Consider the following 19,597-nt stretch of genomic DNA (forward strand, 5'->3'; position numbering starts at 1 on the left):
AGCCAGATCACTTATCCAGCATGTGGACTTCTGCAAGCATCTGGGAATTCTAACTTGTGTTCTTTTTTTTTAAATTTATTTTTTATTGAAGTATAGTTGAAATACAATGTTGTGTTAATTACTGCTATATAGTAAAGTGACTCAGTTATACATATATATATATTTTTTCATATTCCTTTCCAGTATGGTTTATCACAGGATATTGAATGTAGTTCCCTGTGCTATACTGTAGTCTAACTTGTGTTCTTGGAAAACTTCTGTCTGAATTCTAGGAAGAAGAACGCCTAAATAAACTCAGAATTGAAAGCCAAGGCTCCCCTGAAAGTAAGTTGCCCCTGCTGTTGTGGTAGTTACCAGTTAACTTGTGACAGAGATGGGGGTATAGATGAGTGTGATATGACAGGAGTGCTCGCATTGTGTAGGGGAGTTTATGAGAAATCCTTAAGGTCCAGTGCTTAAGCTCTGCGCACCCACATCAAAAATCTTACTTTTAAGGTTTTCCTTCTGTTGGGAGCCTAACATCATCTGAGTACACCAAGGTTAGTAAAGCAGAATGGAAGAAAGTCAGTCTCCTGGACTGGCCTAATAGGTGGGTGCTAGGTGGCAGCAATTCCTGCAGAGGTGTGGAGATTATTGCATAGGTCCATGATTGCACTTCTTCCAGCCTGGTGTTCTTGTCCCAACTGAGATCATAATGGCTCTGGTTGTCAACCTTAAAGATGGAAAGTATTCTGTATAGTCCTGCTGTTCATTAACCTTTTAAAAATCCAGTTCTATTTCTGTTTCTGCCCAAGCAAGCAGCTCTGTAAGTGTATTATCGTCTGGGTATCGTAGATTAAATTCAGCAGCCATCTTACATTTGTGGCATATGGAAAGCATTGCACTAGGCCCTTGAGATGTGGAGACAGTGACTCCATCAGAGCACCTGTGCTCAAACAGCTTCTGTTCTAGTAGGAGGACCATGCAGGTCTATACAAAACTAATGCTGAAAAGTAGAATAAAATAAGGGTTCGAAGTATGTCCTAAATTGAACTTTTTCAGTTTTAGTGGCACTTATTTGACATGCCATAAGTAGGAAAGGGGAAAGTTTTAGAGCAGTGGTTTTCAAACTATGTTCCATGGTACCCCAGGGGTTTCCAGAGATGCTTTGGAGGGATAGACCAAGCAAGCAGGTCTACTTCAATCAGAGCAGCTTGGCTTTTGTGTTTTATGTATTAGGGTTCTGAATAAAGTTTCTTTTGAAAAAGACATTTTATTGCTTTTTAAAAAAACTGAATAACCACTAATTTAGAGGAATTTTCTGCTTTAGAAAAGCAGAGGAGGGGAGAGGATTAGTGGAGGTGAAGAATAACAATATAAAAAGGCCACCTTGAGATCTGAGTTAATTTTTTGGTGTTTTATAGGGATAAACTTCTGAAATATGTAAAAATTCTTATATATGGATTTTTTAGGATCTTAGAAAAAGCTTTAACAGTTTTATCAAAATTCGTAGTTTCCTGATGAAAGAAGTTCTTTATATGGGGAAGTGTAATAAATTTTTGTAGTTTTGAAGAAAAAAAATTTAATTAGTTAAATGTTTCTACGAGTCTGACTTTTTTGGCTCCTTAGGATAAGGCTATTTTTTTGGCGGTACGCGGGCCTCTCACTGTTGTGGCTTCTCCCGTTGCGGAGCACAGGCTCCGGACGTGCAGGCTCAACAGCCATGGCTCACGGGCCCAGCCGCTCCGCGGCATGTGGGATCCTCCCAGACCGGGGCACGAACCCGTGTCCCCTGCATCGGCAGGCGGACTCTCAACCACTGCGCCACCTGGGAAGCCCCCTAGGATAAGGCTATTTTTGATTGACCACACTAATTGTGATTATTTGAGCATCAGCCAAGTGTCTATGCAGAATATCTCTGTAGCAACACTGATATGTAGCTACAAAAATATGTGGGTAGGAATATATACGTAGCAGCAACACCTGAACTCTGTAGTTCTCAAGAATTATCCTTTTCTTTGCCCTACTCCTTTGACTCAACCATGACTCTGTCTAAGCTCCTTACTCCTTCCTTAATTCCATAGTTGGCTCTGTCTTCACAAACCCTTAGGCTGCAGACAAAATTAATGTCCCTTATTCTCCTTCCTGCCTCTTGGTTTGTAATTTTCCTCCTTTGGTTATATCCTCATTCTACCATCTTTCAAAGCCCAGATCAGATACCATCTCATCCATGCAGACTTGCCTGATACATGCTTCTCCAGCCTAAAGTCATTTTTCTCACCTTGAAATTTTCACAAGACATTACCTGTCACTCTCAATCTTGTAACATGGTTTTTAGATTGTAAATTCTTTGAGGGCAGCATCATGTCTTAACCATCCTTGAATCTCAGTAGTGCTACTCACAGTATCTTGTATATTGTAGGTGTTCAGTTAATGCTTGTTTAGATGGATATATGAGCAAATATCAGAAATTTTTATTACAGTTTCTATCTCTTTGAGCTAGTTTGACCTGCATGACCTAAAAACATTCTAGAAAAGAAGAAACTGTAGATTATATTAAGATGACAAGAGCAAGAGCTGAGTATAGCTTTATTTCCTTTTAATGCCTCCTTAGCTAGTCAGTCATTCTTTGACAGAAGTAATTTTTCTTTTTCCCTCTTGGGTTTGTTAAGTCTGTATACTTACTCTTCAATGCTGTGAGGGGAAAGACTGCTGAACACATACCTTGGACTACAATGTTCCTTATAATTTTTCCTTATCTGTTTTTCTATGGGACCAGGAGCCCAGGTTGGTGCAGACCTGGGCCAGGTATTTTTGGGGGAGCTTAGGGCACCCAAGTAGTAAAGAGGGATGAAGTCATTCAAGTATGCCCCACATACCCATCTCCTGCTGTGACTACTGCTTTTAACAGCTTACCACCTTGCTTTGCTTTTCAGCTCTTGCAAGCTTGAAGAAAGGATACCTGTTCATGTATAATCTAGTGCAGTTCTTGGGATTCTCCTGGATATTTGTCAACATGACTGTGCGGTTCCTTATCTTGGGAAAAGGCAAGTGCAAAATTTCAAGGCTAGTTTTCTTTTTTCAGTCGTTTGTCCCCCTGTTCACCAAAAGTAACAGTCTCTGCCTTTGGTATTAACAATACCACCACTCCCACCCCCTAACCCCCCACCATATTTGTGTAGCACTTCATGCCTTGCATTGTATGCTCACATCTTTCACTTCCCTTGGCCTTGTGAAACAGGCAGACTGGATGTTCTGTCCATTTAACAGATGAGAAAACAGGCTTGGAGATTGTCAAAGAAATGGTCCACATCCACACAGCTAGCCAGGGCAGGGGTACATCTTGGGCTGACATCCCTTTCTTATTCACGGCTTGATAGTTCATTTATAACTAAATAAATTGATGTGATACTCACAGTGTCAAAGTTATACAAGTCCTTAAGGGATCTCACCCCTTTGGAGCCTAAATAGACTAAATGGACTATTGTAAAACTGAATGAAAAGACTATCATAAAGATATTAGTTCTTGGGGCTTCCCTGGTGGCGCAGTGATTAAGAATCTGCCTGCCGAGGCAGGGGACATGGGTTCGAGCCCTGGTCCGGGAAGATCCCACATGCGGCAGAGCAACTAAGCCCGTGCGCCACAACTAGTGAGCCTGCTCTCTAGAGCCCGTGAGCTACAACTACTGAGCCCCTGTGCCACAACTACTGAAGCCTGCGTGCCTAGAACCCATGCTCCGCAACAAGAGAAGCCATTGCAATGAGAAGCCCATGCACTGCAACGAAGAGTAGCCCCCGCTTGCCGCAACTAGAGAAAGCACACACACAGCAACAAAGACTCAACTCAGCAAAAAATAAATAAATAAAAATTTATATTAAAAAAATAGATACTAGTTCTTGCTAAATTAATTTGTATGTTTAACAGAATTCTGGCCAAAGTAAATGACAACAGAACATTTTTGAGAATGTGATCTAAAGTATTCTGAAATTTTATTGTGAACAATAAATAGATAATAAAATTTGAGGGAAGAAAGAGTAATGGGAGAGGACTTTCTCTACCTGGCATGAAAGAATGTAATTAAAATAGTATAGCACTAGCATAAGAATAGAGTAATTAATAGAGCAGATTAGGTGGCTCAGAAATAGGTCTTACATTTTTTATATATATATATATATATATATATATATATATATATCTCCAGATTATGGATATGATAAAAAAGGAATCATGAATCAGTGGAAAGGAAAGTATTTTCCAATCATTTTTTTTTTATTAGATGGGAAATGTTTCTAAAAATTGGTTAGGTTTGGGAGGCAGATAATCTGTTTGACTCTTCTCACACTGTATACAAAAATAAATCCCCCCAAAGGATTTAGGAGCCATATATCAAAAAGTTAAGTAATAATAGAAGATAAAGTAAATTTTTATAAAATCACATGTGGAGGGTTAGGACGTTCTAACCTTAAAAGTGATAGAAGAAATCATGAAGAAAAAGGTCAATGTACTTGACTACATAAAATGCCTAAATTTCTATATATGTAAAAATATCCAGCCAAAACATTAAAGATTAAAACATTAAAGATTAAAAGCATATTGAGTTGAGCAAAATGGGGATGGGCAGGGTTGGTGGAAAATTGCGACAAATATCGGCAAGGGTTGTTGCTTGTTTTACATATAAAGAACTTGTACAAATTGATTTTAGAATGTGAAAACTCCACCCAATAGATAAATAAAGGTCATGTACAGGCAGTTCATAAGAGGAAATAAAACTAATTCAGCACACAGCAAAATGTTTAACTCAGTAATGGTGAAGGAAATGAAAAATATTATTTTTTATGTATCAATTTTGCAAAGTTGTAAAAGACACCTAATTCAAGACAACATATGCTAAAATAAACACAACAGTGGCTACTGGGAGGGTCCATAAGTACAACAGCTCTTTGGGAAAATCATTTTGCAGGGTGCATTGAGAACCTTAACTGTTCATATCCTTGAACTTGGTTACTTCATTTCTGGAAATACGTTCTAAAGAAATAATTGAAACCACAAGAAAAGCTTTTTCAAAAAGATATACATTATGACATTATTTGTATTAGTGACAAATTACAAACTACCTAAATGTCCAGCAATGAAGGATTGGTTTAGATTGTTCACTCAGTGGAATGTTGTAAAGCAAATATAAAGTATTTAAAGAGGTTGTAATAATACGGAAGAATACTTATGATGGGCTAAAAAGGTAACATAAATTTGTTTTTCCAGTTTGATCACACCAATATAAAAAGGAGAAAAAAAACTGAACCAATAAATGTGAAATGATTGGAAGAAAAGGCACCATTTTCAAATGGTTTGAAAGGATCATTTAAAATTTTTTCCTTATTTTATAAAGTAAATATGAGGAAAAATATGAGCATAATGGAAAATATAAACTATTTAAAAAGAGAAAAAAATCCTGTAGACTATTTTACTCTTCAGTCCTAAATTTTTCCCATCTGAGTTTTGTAAAGGTGAATTGCAATTAGCTCCAGAATCTTGTGAAAGAAGTGCGTGTTGTTTTTCCAGCCTTCTTAATACCTTGGAATTCTGCAAAGCACAGTAGCAGGCTAGTGAAAAACTTCCCAAATGCCTAGTATCTTACAGTCATGTGTAACCAGAGGTCTACAGATGAGTTATTTAAAGAAACAAAGGAAGTCTCAGACAGTTGTTCTCAGATCTGTAGCTCTTACTAGTATGGATTTATCACAAGTCCCATGGAATGACTAGGTACATTCAAATTCATAAATTATTTATTTAACCTAACATAGTTGGATCGATTCTGAATGTTCAAGCCTGCTAGCTGTTAGGGGATCCACTCCAAAAGCTGCTAAGTTATCTGGGTCATGTGTTTAAGCTGCCTGGATTTGTAATTTCTATTTTGGCTCTGAGCCCCTTCCTAAACCACCTGCTGGAATGGAGCTGCTGGTGTAATTCTTCTCATATCAGTCCTCAAAGGTGTAATAAGGACCTGGGCCTGGTACCCAGGGTCATAGTTTGCCCTTTGCAATTATCTCTTTTTGAATAAAGGATGTTGGTGAATGGCAGATTCTACACATGTACTTGTTTTTTTCACGTAAACATGTATGTGCTAAACTTCTCATGCTAAGGAAATAGCAAACTCTTAGGCTTATGTAGAAACTGTTGCCTCTCTCTATTAATACTTCTTTATTAAATAAATTAAAAAATTTTTCTAATTATAAAAATGTGTTAATAATTAAAGACTTAAATAAAACAAAACAAAAGCCCTACCATAATCCCATCTATCAGAGCAACAGATTCTTGGCACCTTGTTGTATATCTTTCTAAACCCATATAACTTTCATAGGAACAGTTCCTAAAGTGGAATTACGAGATTAAAGGGCAGATTATTTTTATTTTATCTTATTTATTTATTTAAAATGAATTTTTATTGGAGTATAGTTGCTTTACAATGTGTTAGGGGCAGATTGCTTTTAAGGATTTTGATTTATACTGCCCAGAAAGAGTATACTATTTTATAGTACCACTATTTAAATCTATATCCATTAACATATGAGTGCCTTTTAGAACTTTTAAAAAGTTTTTTCGAATCATAAAAGTAATTGGGCTGATTTACGAACGTTTGGAAAATGGGAGAAAACCAGAGAGGAGGTGCGGTGGGATGGAAGGGGAGGTGAATAAGCCATTGTCCATCACTGTTAATATTTCCATATGTTTCCTTTTAGTCTTTTTTTTCTCCTGCAGTTAAAAATTATAGTCATACTGTGTGTACAATTTTGCATCTTGTTTTTAAAAAAGTATTATAAGCATGTTAATGTTATTAATATTCTTTATAAGTCATTTTAGAAATCAGATTTCTATTCCTGAATTGAAACAGGATGAATTTCCCGTAAAATCAGAGGCAAAGCAACACGATCTTATTTTTATTTACCATATGCTGAATCTTAAGTCACAACTTTCTAGTTCAAAGTAATGGAGAACCTCATTTTTCAAAGATAATTTGTCCAAGAAATTAATAAGTGAATCCCCTGAAAAAGGATACCAGAATTTCATTGTAAATGACAACAAAAAGATTTGATTGGGATTTTGTCTTGACAAGGGACATTTAAAATTATGAATAAATTTTTTATCTTATATATAGAAAAATTTAAATTGTAATTTTGCATTACTTCCTCAAAGAAAAGAATTGGTCAAATTTTGAACTTACTTATTGGTGGAATTTTTCCAGCAAAATTATGCAATAACACTATATACCATTCTTCATTTTTTTGCGTTTGACTTTGTAGCAGGATTGTAAAGTGGATCATTTTCGTGAGAATATTAGAGAGTTTTTTAGTTTTTGCAAGAGGCTTGTTTTATTCATTTGATATTTAAACTGTATTCTTTTGAGGTGTCTGCAGTGTCATCTTTGTTGGTAAGGTGCCTAACTCTGCCATTTCTTAGAGGCACTACTTTAACAGGCAGAGAGGCAAGAATCCTAAACCTTCTACAATGTGCAGGACAAAGAATTGTCTTGCCCAAAATGTCAGTGGTGCCCTGGCTGAGAAACACTGCAAAGAGGAATGTACGAATGCAGGATGTCAAGTGAGGATCAGTATGAAAAGTGAAGGATATTAAATTATGGAGCACTCCAAATTGATACCACATTTGTTGTCCTCATATAAGGAATAACTATCATTTAAATTGTTATATAATATTCCATGAAATAGATATACTATGGTTTACTCAAACTTTCCATACTCTTAGGTTTATACCATTTCTTTTTTGTTTTGTTTTGTTTTTTTTTTTGTGGTACGCGGGCCTCTCACTGTTTTGGCCTCTCCCATTGTGGAGCACAGGCTCCGGACGTGCAGGCTCAGCGGCCATGGCTCATGGGCCCAGCTGCTCCCCGGCATGTGGGATCTTCCCAGACCGCGGCACGAACCCATGTCCCCTGCATTGGTAGGTGGACTCTCAACCACTGCGCCACCAGGGAAGACCCCATTTATTTGATTGTACAGTTTTTGAGACTTTAAAAGGCTAGGTTGCAGTTGATATATGTATAAATGAGATAATGGATCTGAAAAGAATTATCATTGTGCTTTGATACATAGATTTTTCAGCATATAATAACTGAGTGAAGTCTAGGTATGTGTCTTTTCTTGCCTTTTAAAGGTAAACAGTAGAATTTACTATTCAGGCCCATGGAGGGGTGAATAGTGAACTTGACTCTGACTGGATGTTTATTATACTTTTCCTAAAATTCCTTTCGTGTAAAGAGTTATCTAGTTCGCAAAATACTTCTGTTGGAGTTTGCCAGTTGATTTACCCTTAATGTGTATTTGTCCCATAGAGTCCTTTTATGACACGTTCCACACCGTGGCTGACATGATGTATTTCTGCCAGATGCTGGCAGTTGTGGAAGCTATCAATGCAGCAATTGGAGTCACTAAGTCACCAGTGATACCTTCTCTTTTCCAGGTATTGAACAGTTGAGCTCGAGGGTGGGGAATGAAAGGTTTCAATGTTTATTTAGTAGGTATCCACACTTTGCTGGGAAGTCTCAGTTAGTAAAAATACCTATTTGCACAGGAATAGCATTGTTTTATCTGAACAGGTTGGAAAATGTGAAACCTGAGGGATATTTTTTAAAATAGACTTTTGCCATTTCAGGCCTATTTTATTGTTTATAATATCTTCGTGATATCACAAAGTTATAAAAAGAGCTTTAAAACTAGGGAAGCTTGATTCTCAGGCAGGAGTGGAAAACCCTAACCTCTTCTTAGATAGGGGTGTGCCTGGTCTCCTACCACCTCAGGTCAATGAAGGTGGTGTAATACCTGGGAACTCTCTTCACTTTGGACTTTCTTCCATGTATGAAAGTGGCTCTTCTGACTCATGTGGGGAGTTCCCCCCCACCCCCAGTACATCTAGGTTGTTTCCTAATATTTGGAAGATTGCTCTCAGGAATGGGACATCAAAGTCTTTTGGCTTCCTTGCCTTGTTCCCTAACTATATGCAGTTACACATTCTTAGATACAACCAACCCAGACTCAGGGGGAATCAGGTGACTTGGCTAGTCTCTTCTGGATGCTGTTTTTATAGTTCAGCCCTTTTCTGGCATATCAGCTCTGGTGTTCTGATAGTATCACTTGCATGGTAAAGGGTGTTAATACAATAGCCTTGTTATTTCTTGGTTTTCTGTCCTTGGAAAGAGGTTGTTTTGTTTAGTTCAAAAAAATAAAAGCGGATAGTGAGTGACCCACTAATATGGAATAATATTTTTTTATATCAAAGACTGATACAAATAAGCATCATGGTAGAATTTCTAGGGCAAGATAGGTTCGGTGTCATCACATCACATGCCTCCAGTGCATGCCATTCGTGTAGAATACAATGTGAGTGAAGCCTTTTGGAGTTGGGCAATACCACATGCGCCAACATGGTTGAATCTTGGGAATGTCACATTGAGTAAGAAGCAAGTCAGAGTATAATACATAGAGTATGATTTCAGAAAGTCTAAAATCAAGCAAAATGAAACAATATACTGTTGAGGAATACATACATAAGTAGTAAAACTATAAAGACAAGCAGTGGAATGGTTAACACAAGATAGTAGTTTCTGGGACTTCCCTGGTGGTCCAGTGGTTAAGAATCTGCCTTCCAATACAGGGGACGCAGTTTCGATCCCTGGTCAGGGAACTAAGATCCCACATGCCCTGGGGCAAGTAAGCCCGCGCGCCACAACTAGAGAGAAGCCTGCATGCCTCAACGAAAGATCCCGCATGCTGCAACTAAGACCCAAAGCAGCCAAAAATAAATAAATATTAAAAAAAAAAAAAAAAGATAGTAGTTACTTACTACGGGGAGGGAGGGGGTGTGCCACACTGGTAACGTTCTGTTTCTTAACTTGTGTTATGCAGACGCAGATGTTCACTTGGCAGTATTCTTTAAACTGTGTTTGAACGTGTGTAATACACACACACACACACACACACGTCCACAAATACTGGCTTGGGTACTTAAACTTGTTCTAAGTTTTCTCAGTCTTTTTCTATTTACCTTGAATTTAGTGGGGTTACGTTTCAGATAATACATTTATATGTTGTTTTTTGAAAATATATTTGAAAACTTCTTTCTCTCTTTTGGGTCCTTTTAATAGCTTCTTGGAAGAAACTTCATTTTGTTTATCATCTTTGGCACCATGGAAGAAATGCAAAACAAAGCTGTGGTTTTCTTTGTGTTTTATATATGGAGCACAGCTGAAATTTTGAGGTGGGTAGAAATGCCAGGATGGTGTTTGAGTGCTTCTCCCACTCTGGAGCACCTCTCTTCTTGAGGGAGTTGCTGTCTTATCCAGAGTCTCATTTGATTTGAGATAAAGGTTCTATGTGTGGAGAGTTCTACCTGCATCTGTGTGCTCTGTAAAGGTGAGGCAGTTTTTTTTTTTTAAACAATCAATGGATCATAATACCAGCCTGGGCACTGGAGAGCAGAGGGAGAGATCCAGAGAAATGAAAGGATCTTACCCTTCAGGATCTTGCTGTCTTGTTGGAAAGAGAGCACTTATTCACATGGAAAAATTCTTGAAAGGGCTGAAGAAACATGGGGCTGAAGGAGCATCCCAGGTTGGATGGAAGTAGTAAAGACTAGCCTTCGAGAAGGGATGATAGAAATGAATCTTTTACTACAAGATTACTGAAGTTTGAATTGACCTCTTATCTGATTCTTCCATTCTCAGTTGTCAATAGAAGAAATATCTTTAAAAAAAAAAAAAAAAGATCCAATTAAAGTAGATGTGTTCTTCTTTACCAGACTATACACACTCCATACTTCTTCCCTTTTCAGTCAAGTGGAGGGTTGGTTTTGCAAATTGACTTCTCAGCTCTAGGTTTGGTGGTATTTTGGTAAAGTTGACAGTTAAGAGGGAGAAAAGACATCAGCAGTCCTAGATTGTGTTTAAATGGAGTCTGTATCCCATGGCACCCAGTATACCCTCTAATTTACTTAACACAAAGGCGAAAGAGATTATAGGTACTTAATATTAACTTTTACTGTTTGGGAGGAAGCAACTTTTTTTTATGTTATCTCTTTTTAAATAGAGTATTCCTGATTATAGATTAGAGGTCTTTTGTATACTTTAATTTTGGTAATGTTCATTTATGCAGCGATAAAGTGTCTGTCAAAGTATCTGTCATCTTTACCTACTTGGAATGTAGATCAACTAGGAATAAAGCCAAAATGCTTCTGAGCATCTGTTCTATATACTGAACCTTTTCATAGAGGGTTCCTTTGAGACCTAAACTTAGTCTGCCGTTATTGAGAATTCATATCCTTTGAAGATTGGAGGAGGAGCATGATGGGAGTTTATAATTCTGCTAAGAAGCCATGTGTGGCTAATTGTGAAATTATTGTTGAATGACGTTCTAGGGTTGCATTCAGTGGCTCTTAACATGTTAATTCCTTATTTTCAATAGGTACCCCTTCTACATGCTTTCCTGCATTGACATGGATTGGAAGGTGCTCACATGGCTTCGTTACACTATGTGGATTCCCCTGTATCCTCTGGGATGTTTGGCAGAAGGTACTTTCAGGAACTCTAGGTTTTATACCTTAATTCCAAGGGGTGGCCAGATCTTTCTTCCTCTGCCAGCCTTAGTCTGAAATATGGGTGTTGAACTTTTCAAGAATTTCTTTCTAGTGGCTTCCTTCCACATGACTCCTGGTATCTAGACTGTTCCAAGGAAGTAGCTCATTTTGTTAAGGTTTGGAAGCTGGGTGGTCATGCACTGCATGCTTCCTATTTATATGGTACTTTAAATTTTTGAAAGCAAGTTCTTATTGATGACTTCATTTTATTACGACAAACACCTAGTGAGTGAGTCAGGGATTTTTCTCTTCATTTTATGGAATAGGAAGCCCAGTGCTATCAGATGACTGTTCCTCATTTATCCTTGTTGTCAGCTTGGAGGCTTATTTCCTAGGAAAGCTAGGGGGAAAAAAAAAGAGACATGAGCCCATTGTACAAAGAGAGGAGGAAGAAGCATTTTCAACAAACCCAGAAACTTTGAGGGGTTAGAAGGTTCTATCAGTAGATGTGACTGTATTTCATTTGCTTCTAAAACGTTCTTGTTTCTGCTTTTCAGCTGTCTCAGTGATCCAGTCCATTCCAATATTTAATGAAACAGGAAGATTCAGCTTCACATTGCCATATCCAGTGAAAATCAAAGTTAGATTTTCCTTTTTTCTTCAGATTTATCTTATAATATTATTTTTAGGTAAGTATTGGCTCTGTAATAGACCTTTTTTCTGTTACTTCTTAGAAGGTAGAGTTAAATGATTCAGAGTTTTAAAAATCCTTATTAGTATTCTTACTTTCAAACGAGTAGAAATAAGTTAGAGAACGATTACTTTGCCAAATAGACCCAGTAGGAGAATATGCTATGTGTGGAAGTATTTCTTCCCACATCTCCAGTGAGTGAGTTATCTTCTTGAAATGCTCTAGGTCATTGGGACTTCACCATACTTCATGTTTAAAACAATGTAAGCAGCTCTTTTAAAACTGAATAAAAAATGAATAAAAAGCTCATTTTACTTCTGCTAATTTCAGTAGCAGATCCCTTATCCAGAGGAATTATTACAGAGGTGGTGATACAGTTGGCAGCAAGGAGGGAAGGCAGTAAAGGCCTCTGAGCAGCCAGGACACGTCAGAAGGCTTCTACCTAACAATAGGAAAGCCCCCCACTCCTCATGTAAAGCGTTGCTTATTTATTAATTTTAATATAAAACCATAAAGTTTTGCCTTAACTCATAAAAACTAAGCACTAAAAGAAGGGAAAGAGAAGTAAACCTATATTATTGCAAATATGAGAGATTTAAAAGCCTTCCTAATTATGAGGATTGTTTACTTTAGATAAAGTTCTAACACATTTTAATATACTTACATATATTTCTCCCTGTTGTATTTCACAAAAGTCTTGAGGTGGCCTTGAAGTATGGCTCTATGGTCTCCTGGCAACAGAAGGATGTGACAGCAGATAGTATACTGGTTATCTTTTTCTGTGTAACAAATTACCCCAAAACTTAGCAGCTTAAGACAGAAAACATTTATTATCTCGCGTGTATCCTGAGAGTCAGGAAGTAGGCTAGCTGGGTGGCCCTGGCTCAGGGACGCTCATGAGGTTTCGTCAAGCTGTCAGCTCAGCTGGGCCTACAGTTTCTGCACACTTGACTGGGGCTGGAGGATCTGCTGCAAGCTCGCTTATGTAGCTGTGGACAGGAGGCTTCAGTTTCCTGCCATAGTACTTTTCCACGTGGATGCTCATGACGTGGCTTCTCCCCAAAGCAAGTGATCTGGAAGAAAGCAGAAGCCACACTGCCTTTTTTTTTTTTTGCCTTTAAAAAATTTATTTATTATTGAAATATATTTGACATAAAACATTGTATAACTTTAAGGTATAACATGTTGATTTGATACATTTATCAATTGTAATAAGATTGCCATTATAGTGATAATTAGCACTTCTATCATGTCCACACTGCTTTTTATAACCTAAACTCAGAAGTGACATACTATCACTTTTTTTAAAAAAGATTTATTTATTTATTTATTTGATGGCTGTGTTGGGTCTTTGTTGCTGCACATGGGCTTTCTCTAGTTGTGGCGAGCAGGGGCTACTCTTTGTTGCGGTGCGCGGGCTTCTCATTGCGGTGGCTTCTCTTGTTGCGGAGCACGGGCTCTAGGCACGCGGGCTTCAGTAGTTGTGGCATCCAGGCTCTAGAGCACAGGCTCAGTAGTTGTGGCGCACGGGGGCTTTGTTGCTCCTCAGCATGTGGGATCTTCCCGAACCAGGGCTCAAACCCATGTCCCCTGCATTGGCAGGTGGATTCTTAACCACTAGTGCCACCAGGGAAGCCCCAACATACTATCACTTTTGCTGTATTCTCTTTCTTACACAGATCAACCTTGTATAATGTGGGAGGGGACTACACAAGGGTATGACATACCAGGAGGTAGGGATTATTGGGGACCAGCTTGGAGGCTGGCTTCCCCAGACTGAGAGGGAGACCACAAAAAGTAAACCCAAGAAGTTGGAAAGCCCAGTGATCTTGGTTATTTATTTATCCGCACCATGCGGCTTGTGGGATCTTAGTTCCCCAACCAGGGATTGAACCCGGGCCCTTGGCAGTGAAAGCGCGGAGTCCTAACCACTGGACCACCAGGGAATTCCCGATCTTGGTCATTTAGAAGTGGGGGAGAAGAGACCTACACCCTTTAGGAGCCCCTCGGAATCAGCACATGGCAGAAGTGCAGTAAAATAATATACATTATGGGGGCAGGTCATCTGCCAAAGGTTAAATTTTATTCCATTTGTTCTTCTTTTCCATTTCAGAAAGATTTCACACCAAAAATATTAAAACGTTTGGCGCTTTAAGGGAGTAAGCTTCAATTTGGAAAATGCACTCATTAAAAGAGCTCTTTACCTCTATTACTGGATAAATCTAGTACTACTGTAATTAGGCTCCATGAGGTGGGCCTACTGAAAGTGTTAAAAAGGAATAAGTGTTGGAAAGACCCTTAAAATATTTTACTAAAAAAGCTAGAAGGGTAGACGTATTTTATTTATTTTAAAAAATATTTATTTGGCTGCACCAGGTCTTAGTTGCGGCACGCAGGATCTTTGTTGCCGCATGCAGGATCTTTAGTTGTGGCATGTATTAGTTGTGGCATGCAGGCTCTTAGTTGTGGCATGCAGGATCTAGTTCCCTGACCAGGGATCGAACCTGGGCCCCCTGCATTGGGAGCGCAGAGTTGTAACCACTGGACCACCAGAGAAGTCCCAGGTAGGTGTATTTTAATGTGCACTAACCCTAGTGGCTTTTCCTTGTGTTGTTTAAGCTATTGCATATTCTGACTTACAAGGTTCTGTATTCATAGTTTGCCTACAATGAATATGTAGTTGTTCTTATTCTTCAGAATGAAATAAATCCTAAATCTACGTAATTTAGAAGCAGTATAACAACCTGTTATATTTGTGTATGGATCAAACATACGTTCTCTCACAATGGCTGTAAAATAAGTGTTTTTAACCCTGTTGTACAGTGAGAAAACTGAGGTGAGACTAAGCTGCAGAACTACTCAGTGATCACGTAGGATTGAAATTTTCTTCTGGCTCTTAAATCCTGTGTTTTTCTAGTTCACTGAATTGTGCGCTTCCTAGAAGTGTCTCATACCTTTTAGGCTATTGCTTAATACATATTATTGCATAGCCTTGAATTAAAAATTAGGTTCTCTGTTTCAGATTTGTGTATTTCATTTTATATAAATCCTACCTTAAAAGAAAGGAAAAAAAGGAATACTGAACTCTAATTAATGAAATTTTTAGGGGTGAAGTGTACTGATGTCTGCAGCTTACATTGAAATACATAAAGAATGAGATGGGAATGGGTATGTGATAAATGTAAAAAAGTTAAAGTTTAAATCTAGGTGGTATTCACTGTACAATGGTTTAATCTTCTGTATATTTGAAATTTTTCATAGTAAAATATGGGAGAAAATTAAATTGTAGAACCCACTGGGGGAAAATTGAATTGTCTCTAGTGCATTATTAATATTTGTTCTAAGTTGTACTTCCTGAGCAACTGCAGTAAGCACAGGGCTGTGGGATATGAAAAACAGACAACTAGGGACTGTCCTGCCCGAAGAGCTTCTGCTTATAAACAGAGACAAAGATTCTCATTTCTAATTGGCCTCTTTTCTTTTTCAGGATTATACATAAATTTCCGTCATCTTTATAAACAGCGCAGGCGGCGCTTTGGACAAAAAAAGAAAAAGATCCACTAAAAAGAGAGATTTAGATGACTTCTTGCCAGTTTGAGCCTAATCTATAATTCTTAGTTTTACCTTCTTGTACTGATGTAAAAGTTTTTTTAAAGTTAAATGATTAAATTCTCAGTGAGGCTATCTTCCTTTTTCCCCAGTAACATTCCTGAATTTACTGTATTATCTTAGTGTAGTACTTGCATGACATGGATTACTGATACCTGATGACAGGTTCATTCCTGTGTATTCTGTTAATGACAGCAAAAGACTCAGCCCTACCCCCACCCACTCCATGTCCAGTCAGTCTGTTTCACACAGGCCAGAGATACTTCTTCAGTGCCCTGATGCTACCAGCTACTGGCCATTCTTATAGCTGGGAATTGTTCTTTTCAGCTATTGCTTGTGGAAAAAAAAAAAGCAAGACTACGTTGCTGTGTAGGAGGCTGTGAAAGTGACTCAGACAAGGACCTAATATATTCTGTACCCAAGGGGCTACTTGTTAAGTGGGTTGGCATTGATTTTTCTGGAAATCGAGTTTTACTCAGTCATTGATAAAACATTTCTGAGTCCGAGTAGGGCTGGAGGACACATATTACCTCTGAATCTCTCTAACAACATCTTAACCTGCGTGGGCACTGGAGAGGCCCAGGGTGATTTGAGAGAAACCAGTTAGAACCTTGGAACACCATGATCATTTACTTCATTCCTAGCTAAATCAGAACTATTTTCAACACGAAAGATGAAACATTAGTTAGAAAACAATGAGATTATAAGAGTTCCAAATGCAAATGGTGCTACAGGGATCAAAAGGGTCAAACTGGCCATGCAGCCTGTGGCAAACTGGAAACATCAGAGTAGGCTAAGTAAAAATACCTATGAAACTGTCTTAGGCTGTGCACAGACATAAAAAACTCAGTGTTCCTTCCCCTGCATTGACTGAGTCCATTTACTTGTGTCAGAGTGAGTTGGTGGAACTGTTTTTGAATAGGCCTCAAAAACACCTGCTTTTTATTTTGCTGTTGTTTCACCTGTCTGCAGTAGGACAGTGAAAACAAAGTGAGAACTTTGGCTGGAGAACCACCAGCTGAGCCTTTAACAATTCCTGGCAGGAAATCCACCAACAGAGGAACTGAAAAAAATCTAGACACTATGATTTGGCCATTGTCGAAAACATCAGTTTCCCCTAATACATTCCAAGTAAACCAAGTAATGTTTGTTTGTATATAAGAATTTGAGGTATGCTGACTCTTTCTGTTCTGCCGTTCCCATTGTTCCTGGGGGAAAGGGGACTCAGTGGGTTATGCTATTTCTCTGGGCCCAAGATGGAAACTTGGTTTGACCTAAGTAAAAACATCTGATTAGCATAGGCTGGTTGATATTTTTACAAGTTCATTGCACTGAAGGATATTTTGCATGTCTGCAACTTCTGTCAACATTTGTTTGTATTAATTTCTGGTGTTCTTTCAACTGACTTTCTATGTGTAATTGGGCAGATCAGCTTTACAGCAGATTATGCTGTATCTTTGTGGTAGAATCTTGTATTCTTAGTGACTGATTGTTATAAACCCCTTTATTGCTGTCTGAGAAAGCTAAAGATTGTGTATTTCTATTAAACATTTACAATTAAAATCTTAGTAACTTGTGTTTAAAGATTTAGTCTAATGGTTTCCAAATTGTTAGTGATAAATTCCTTTGTTTAGAAAAAATATTTTATAGGCATACCTCGCTTTATTGAACTTCACAGATACTTGCATTTTTTAGAAATTGAAGATCTGTGGCAACCCTGTGTTGTCAGATGATGGATAGCATTTTTTAGCAGTAAATATTTTAAAATCAAGGTATATACCTTTTATTTTAGAATGCTATTGCACACTTAATAGACTACAGTATAGTGTAAACATAACATTTTTATATACTGGGAAACCAAGAAATTCGTGTGACTCACTTTAGTGAAATATATGCTTCACTGCGGTGGCCTGGAGGCAAACCTGCAAAACCTCCGAGGTATGCCTATATAGCAATTCAGCATGTTAAATAAAACATGTTTGCTTGGGTTGAAGCAGCCATTCCTTAGGAGGTTTACAGAACAATCTGAAAAGCACTGATGATGTAAACAAAGCCTGGAGAAGTTAGATGACTTGCCTAAGGTCATGAAGCTAGCTCATGAACTGGAACCATAACTGACTACAGTGATATCAGAATCTACCTGGATGGAACCTGGCTTAGGCAGTGAAGCAGTGAGGCCTAACCAGTGTCAGAAACAAGGAAGTCAGTATGGAACCCAAGGAACCTTCAAGATTGATGAATCTATGCTACTTAGGAGGTTAAAATTATACTTAGGTTATAGGACAGAGCAAAAGGCAAAAAGACCCATTAAAAATTTCCCAGTGCAACCATTTTATAGAAAATCAAATATTTTATTTTCATTAAAAAAAATTTGAAAAAACAAGAATCATTTTATACATTTATGGTTGCTGTCTAAAAGTTTGTATCTCAAGATATGCCAAAAGCACCTAAGGGTTACCACCGACCTTTTGCCCAAGTTCTAAGGAAATTCTAAAACTTAGTGATGTTGGGCTTATACTTAGCAAGTCTCCTCTCCCAATCTTAGGTACCTGAAAATGTCCCTGTGGTTGGGAGAGGAGAAGAGTAAAGGGCATTTCAGGAACAGAGAACCCAGGTTGTTAGGGTGCCCGAGGAAGGTGGAGTGGGCTCTACGCTTGTCAGTCCTTCAGGCTTCTCAGGAGAGGTGCCCATTGTGGGAGCAACAGTTGTCTTTTGGTTTTAAAGACTGAGCTCCAGAAAGCTAAGGTCAAAGCCCGAGCAGCTGCCCACCCTGCAGAACCCTTCTCAGAGTAGCAGAGTCAAACCTGCAAGTGGTGCTTCTGAGGCAGCCTTGAGAAGGTCTTCGGGTAGCTGCTGCAGAGGTGAACAGACCAGAAAAGTTTTTATCCTAAATTATTTTCACTTGAAAAAAGAATGAAGTCAGCTTCACATTCTTTCAGCACTGCTCCCAGAGAAGTCTGTCTGCAAAGGTGTGATGTTGTGGTCGTACCCGGCGTACTCAGAGGTGCCAGTACTGGCCAGCTTGAGTTGCTGGGCGGCGTGAGTCAGCTGGAACGCAGCATCGGGGTGAGCTGTGTCAGGCAGCAGCGTGCACTCCCTTTCTAGCATGTCAGCCACCCCTTTGAGCAGGTCCAGGAAACCAAAGGCCAAGGCAGCCTTTCGTAAACGGTTCAGCTCCTAAAACAAAAGACACCAATGTTCCTGAAATGTGTTCTCCTCATCACATACTTTGTAAGTACTCAGCTTAGTATAAGTTCTCCTTGATTCCCAATCTTAAATGAGCATTTTCATATGAGAACAAATGCTTGTACAGAGATGCCAATAACAAGAGAGTGTGATGACATGACTGGGAAGTGGTTCCTCTGCAGGTGATCAGAAAGCTAAGGAAGACACAGGTGACTGAAACTCAGGTCATCCTCACCACAGTTCATGAGCACTTAGGCCAAACATGGTGAGGTACTTTGTAGATTCTGCATAGAAATGACATCCTCCTGATCTGAGGTATCTCATTTAGCATTATACCCTCTAGGTCTCTCCACGTTCCTGCATGAGCACTTAGGCCAAACATGGTGAGATGCTTTGCATACATCATTTCATGTACTCATAACTCTATGGAGGATACTTTTCCTCCATTACTCAGGTACAGAAAAGGCTTGCCCCAAACCTCAGAGGGCTCTTACCCTCTGGTGCCTCTCTGGCTGGAGCCTTAGACTGAATGACGATGAGCATGTCTGGAG

The 19,597-nt window shown here is 38.6% G+C and overlaps 2 protein-coding genes across 7 annotated transcripts in view; one reads left to right on the forward strand and one right to left on the reverse strand.

Annotated features, from left to right (window-relative positions):
- The window catches only part of HACD3 (3-hydroxyacyl-CoA dehydratase 3), a 32,551-nt gene extending 15,123 nt beyond the window's left edge, over positions 1-17,428 (forward strand). The window contains exons 5-11 of one of the 2 annotated variants that reach the window (XM_067750897.1): positions 273-324; positions 2,916-3,026; positions 8,325-8,452; positions 10,134-10,246; positions 11,449-11,555; positions 12,118-12,249; positions 15,739-17,428. In XM_067750897.1, the coding sequence (XP_067606998.1) occupies positions 273-324; positions 2,916-3,026; positions 8,325-8,452; positions 10,134-10,246; positions 11,449-11,555; positions 12,118-12,249; positions 15,739-15,815 (720 nt within the window). In that variant the 3' untranslated portion in view covers positions 15,816-17,428. The remainder of the gene's footprint in view (positions 1-272; positions 325-2,915; positions 3,027-8,324; positions 8,453-10,133; positions 10,247-11,448; positions 11,556-12,117; positions 12,250-15,738) is intronic. The other variant, XM_067750907.1, reaches the window with a different exon arrangement.
- Positions 10,739-19,597, reverse strand: part of INTS14 (integrator complex subunit 14) — a 43,008-nt gene continuing 34,149 nt past the window's right edge. For 2 of the 5 annotated variants that reach the window (XM_067750859.1, XM_067750874.1), the window contains exon 12: positions 15,942-19,037. In XM_067750859.1, the coding sequence (XP_067606960.1) occupies positions 18,786-19,037 (252 nt within the window). In that variant the 3' untranslated portion in view covers positions 15,942-18,785. Of the gene's footprint in view, positions 11,961-12,915; positions 12,983-13,074; positions 13,325-13,351; positions 19,038-19,597 lie in introns of those variants that run through there. The other 3 variants (XR_010946257.1, XR_010946258.1, XM_067750883.1) reach the window with 3 other exon arrangements.

The sequence above is a fragment of the Pseudorca crassidens genome, chromosome 1 (genome assembly GCF_039906515.1).
Source record: "Pseudorca crassidens isolate mPseCra1 chromosome 1, mPseCra1.hap1, whole genome shotgun sequence".
Lineage (NCBI taxonomy): Eukaryota > Metazoa > Chordata > Mammalia > Artiodactyla > Delphinidae > Pseudorca > Pseudorca crassidens.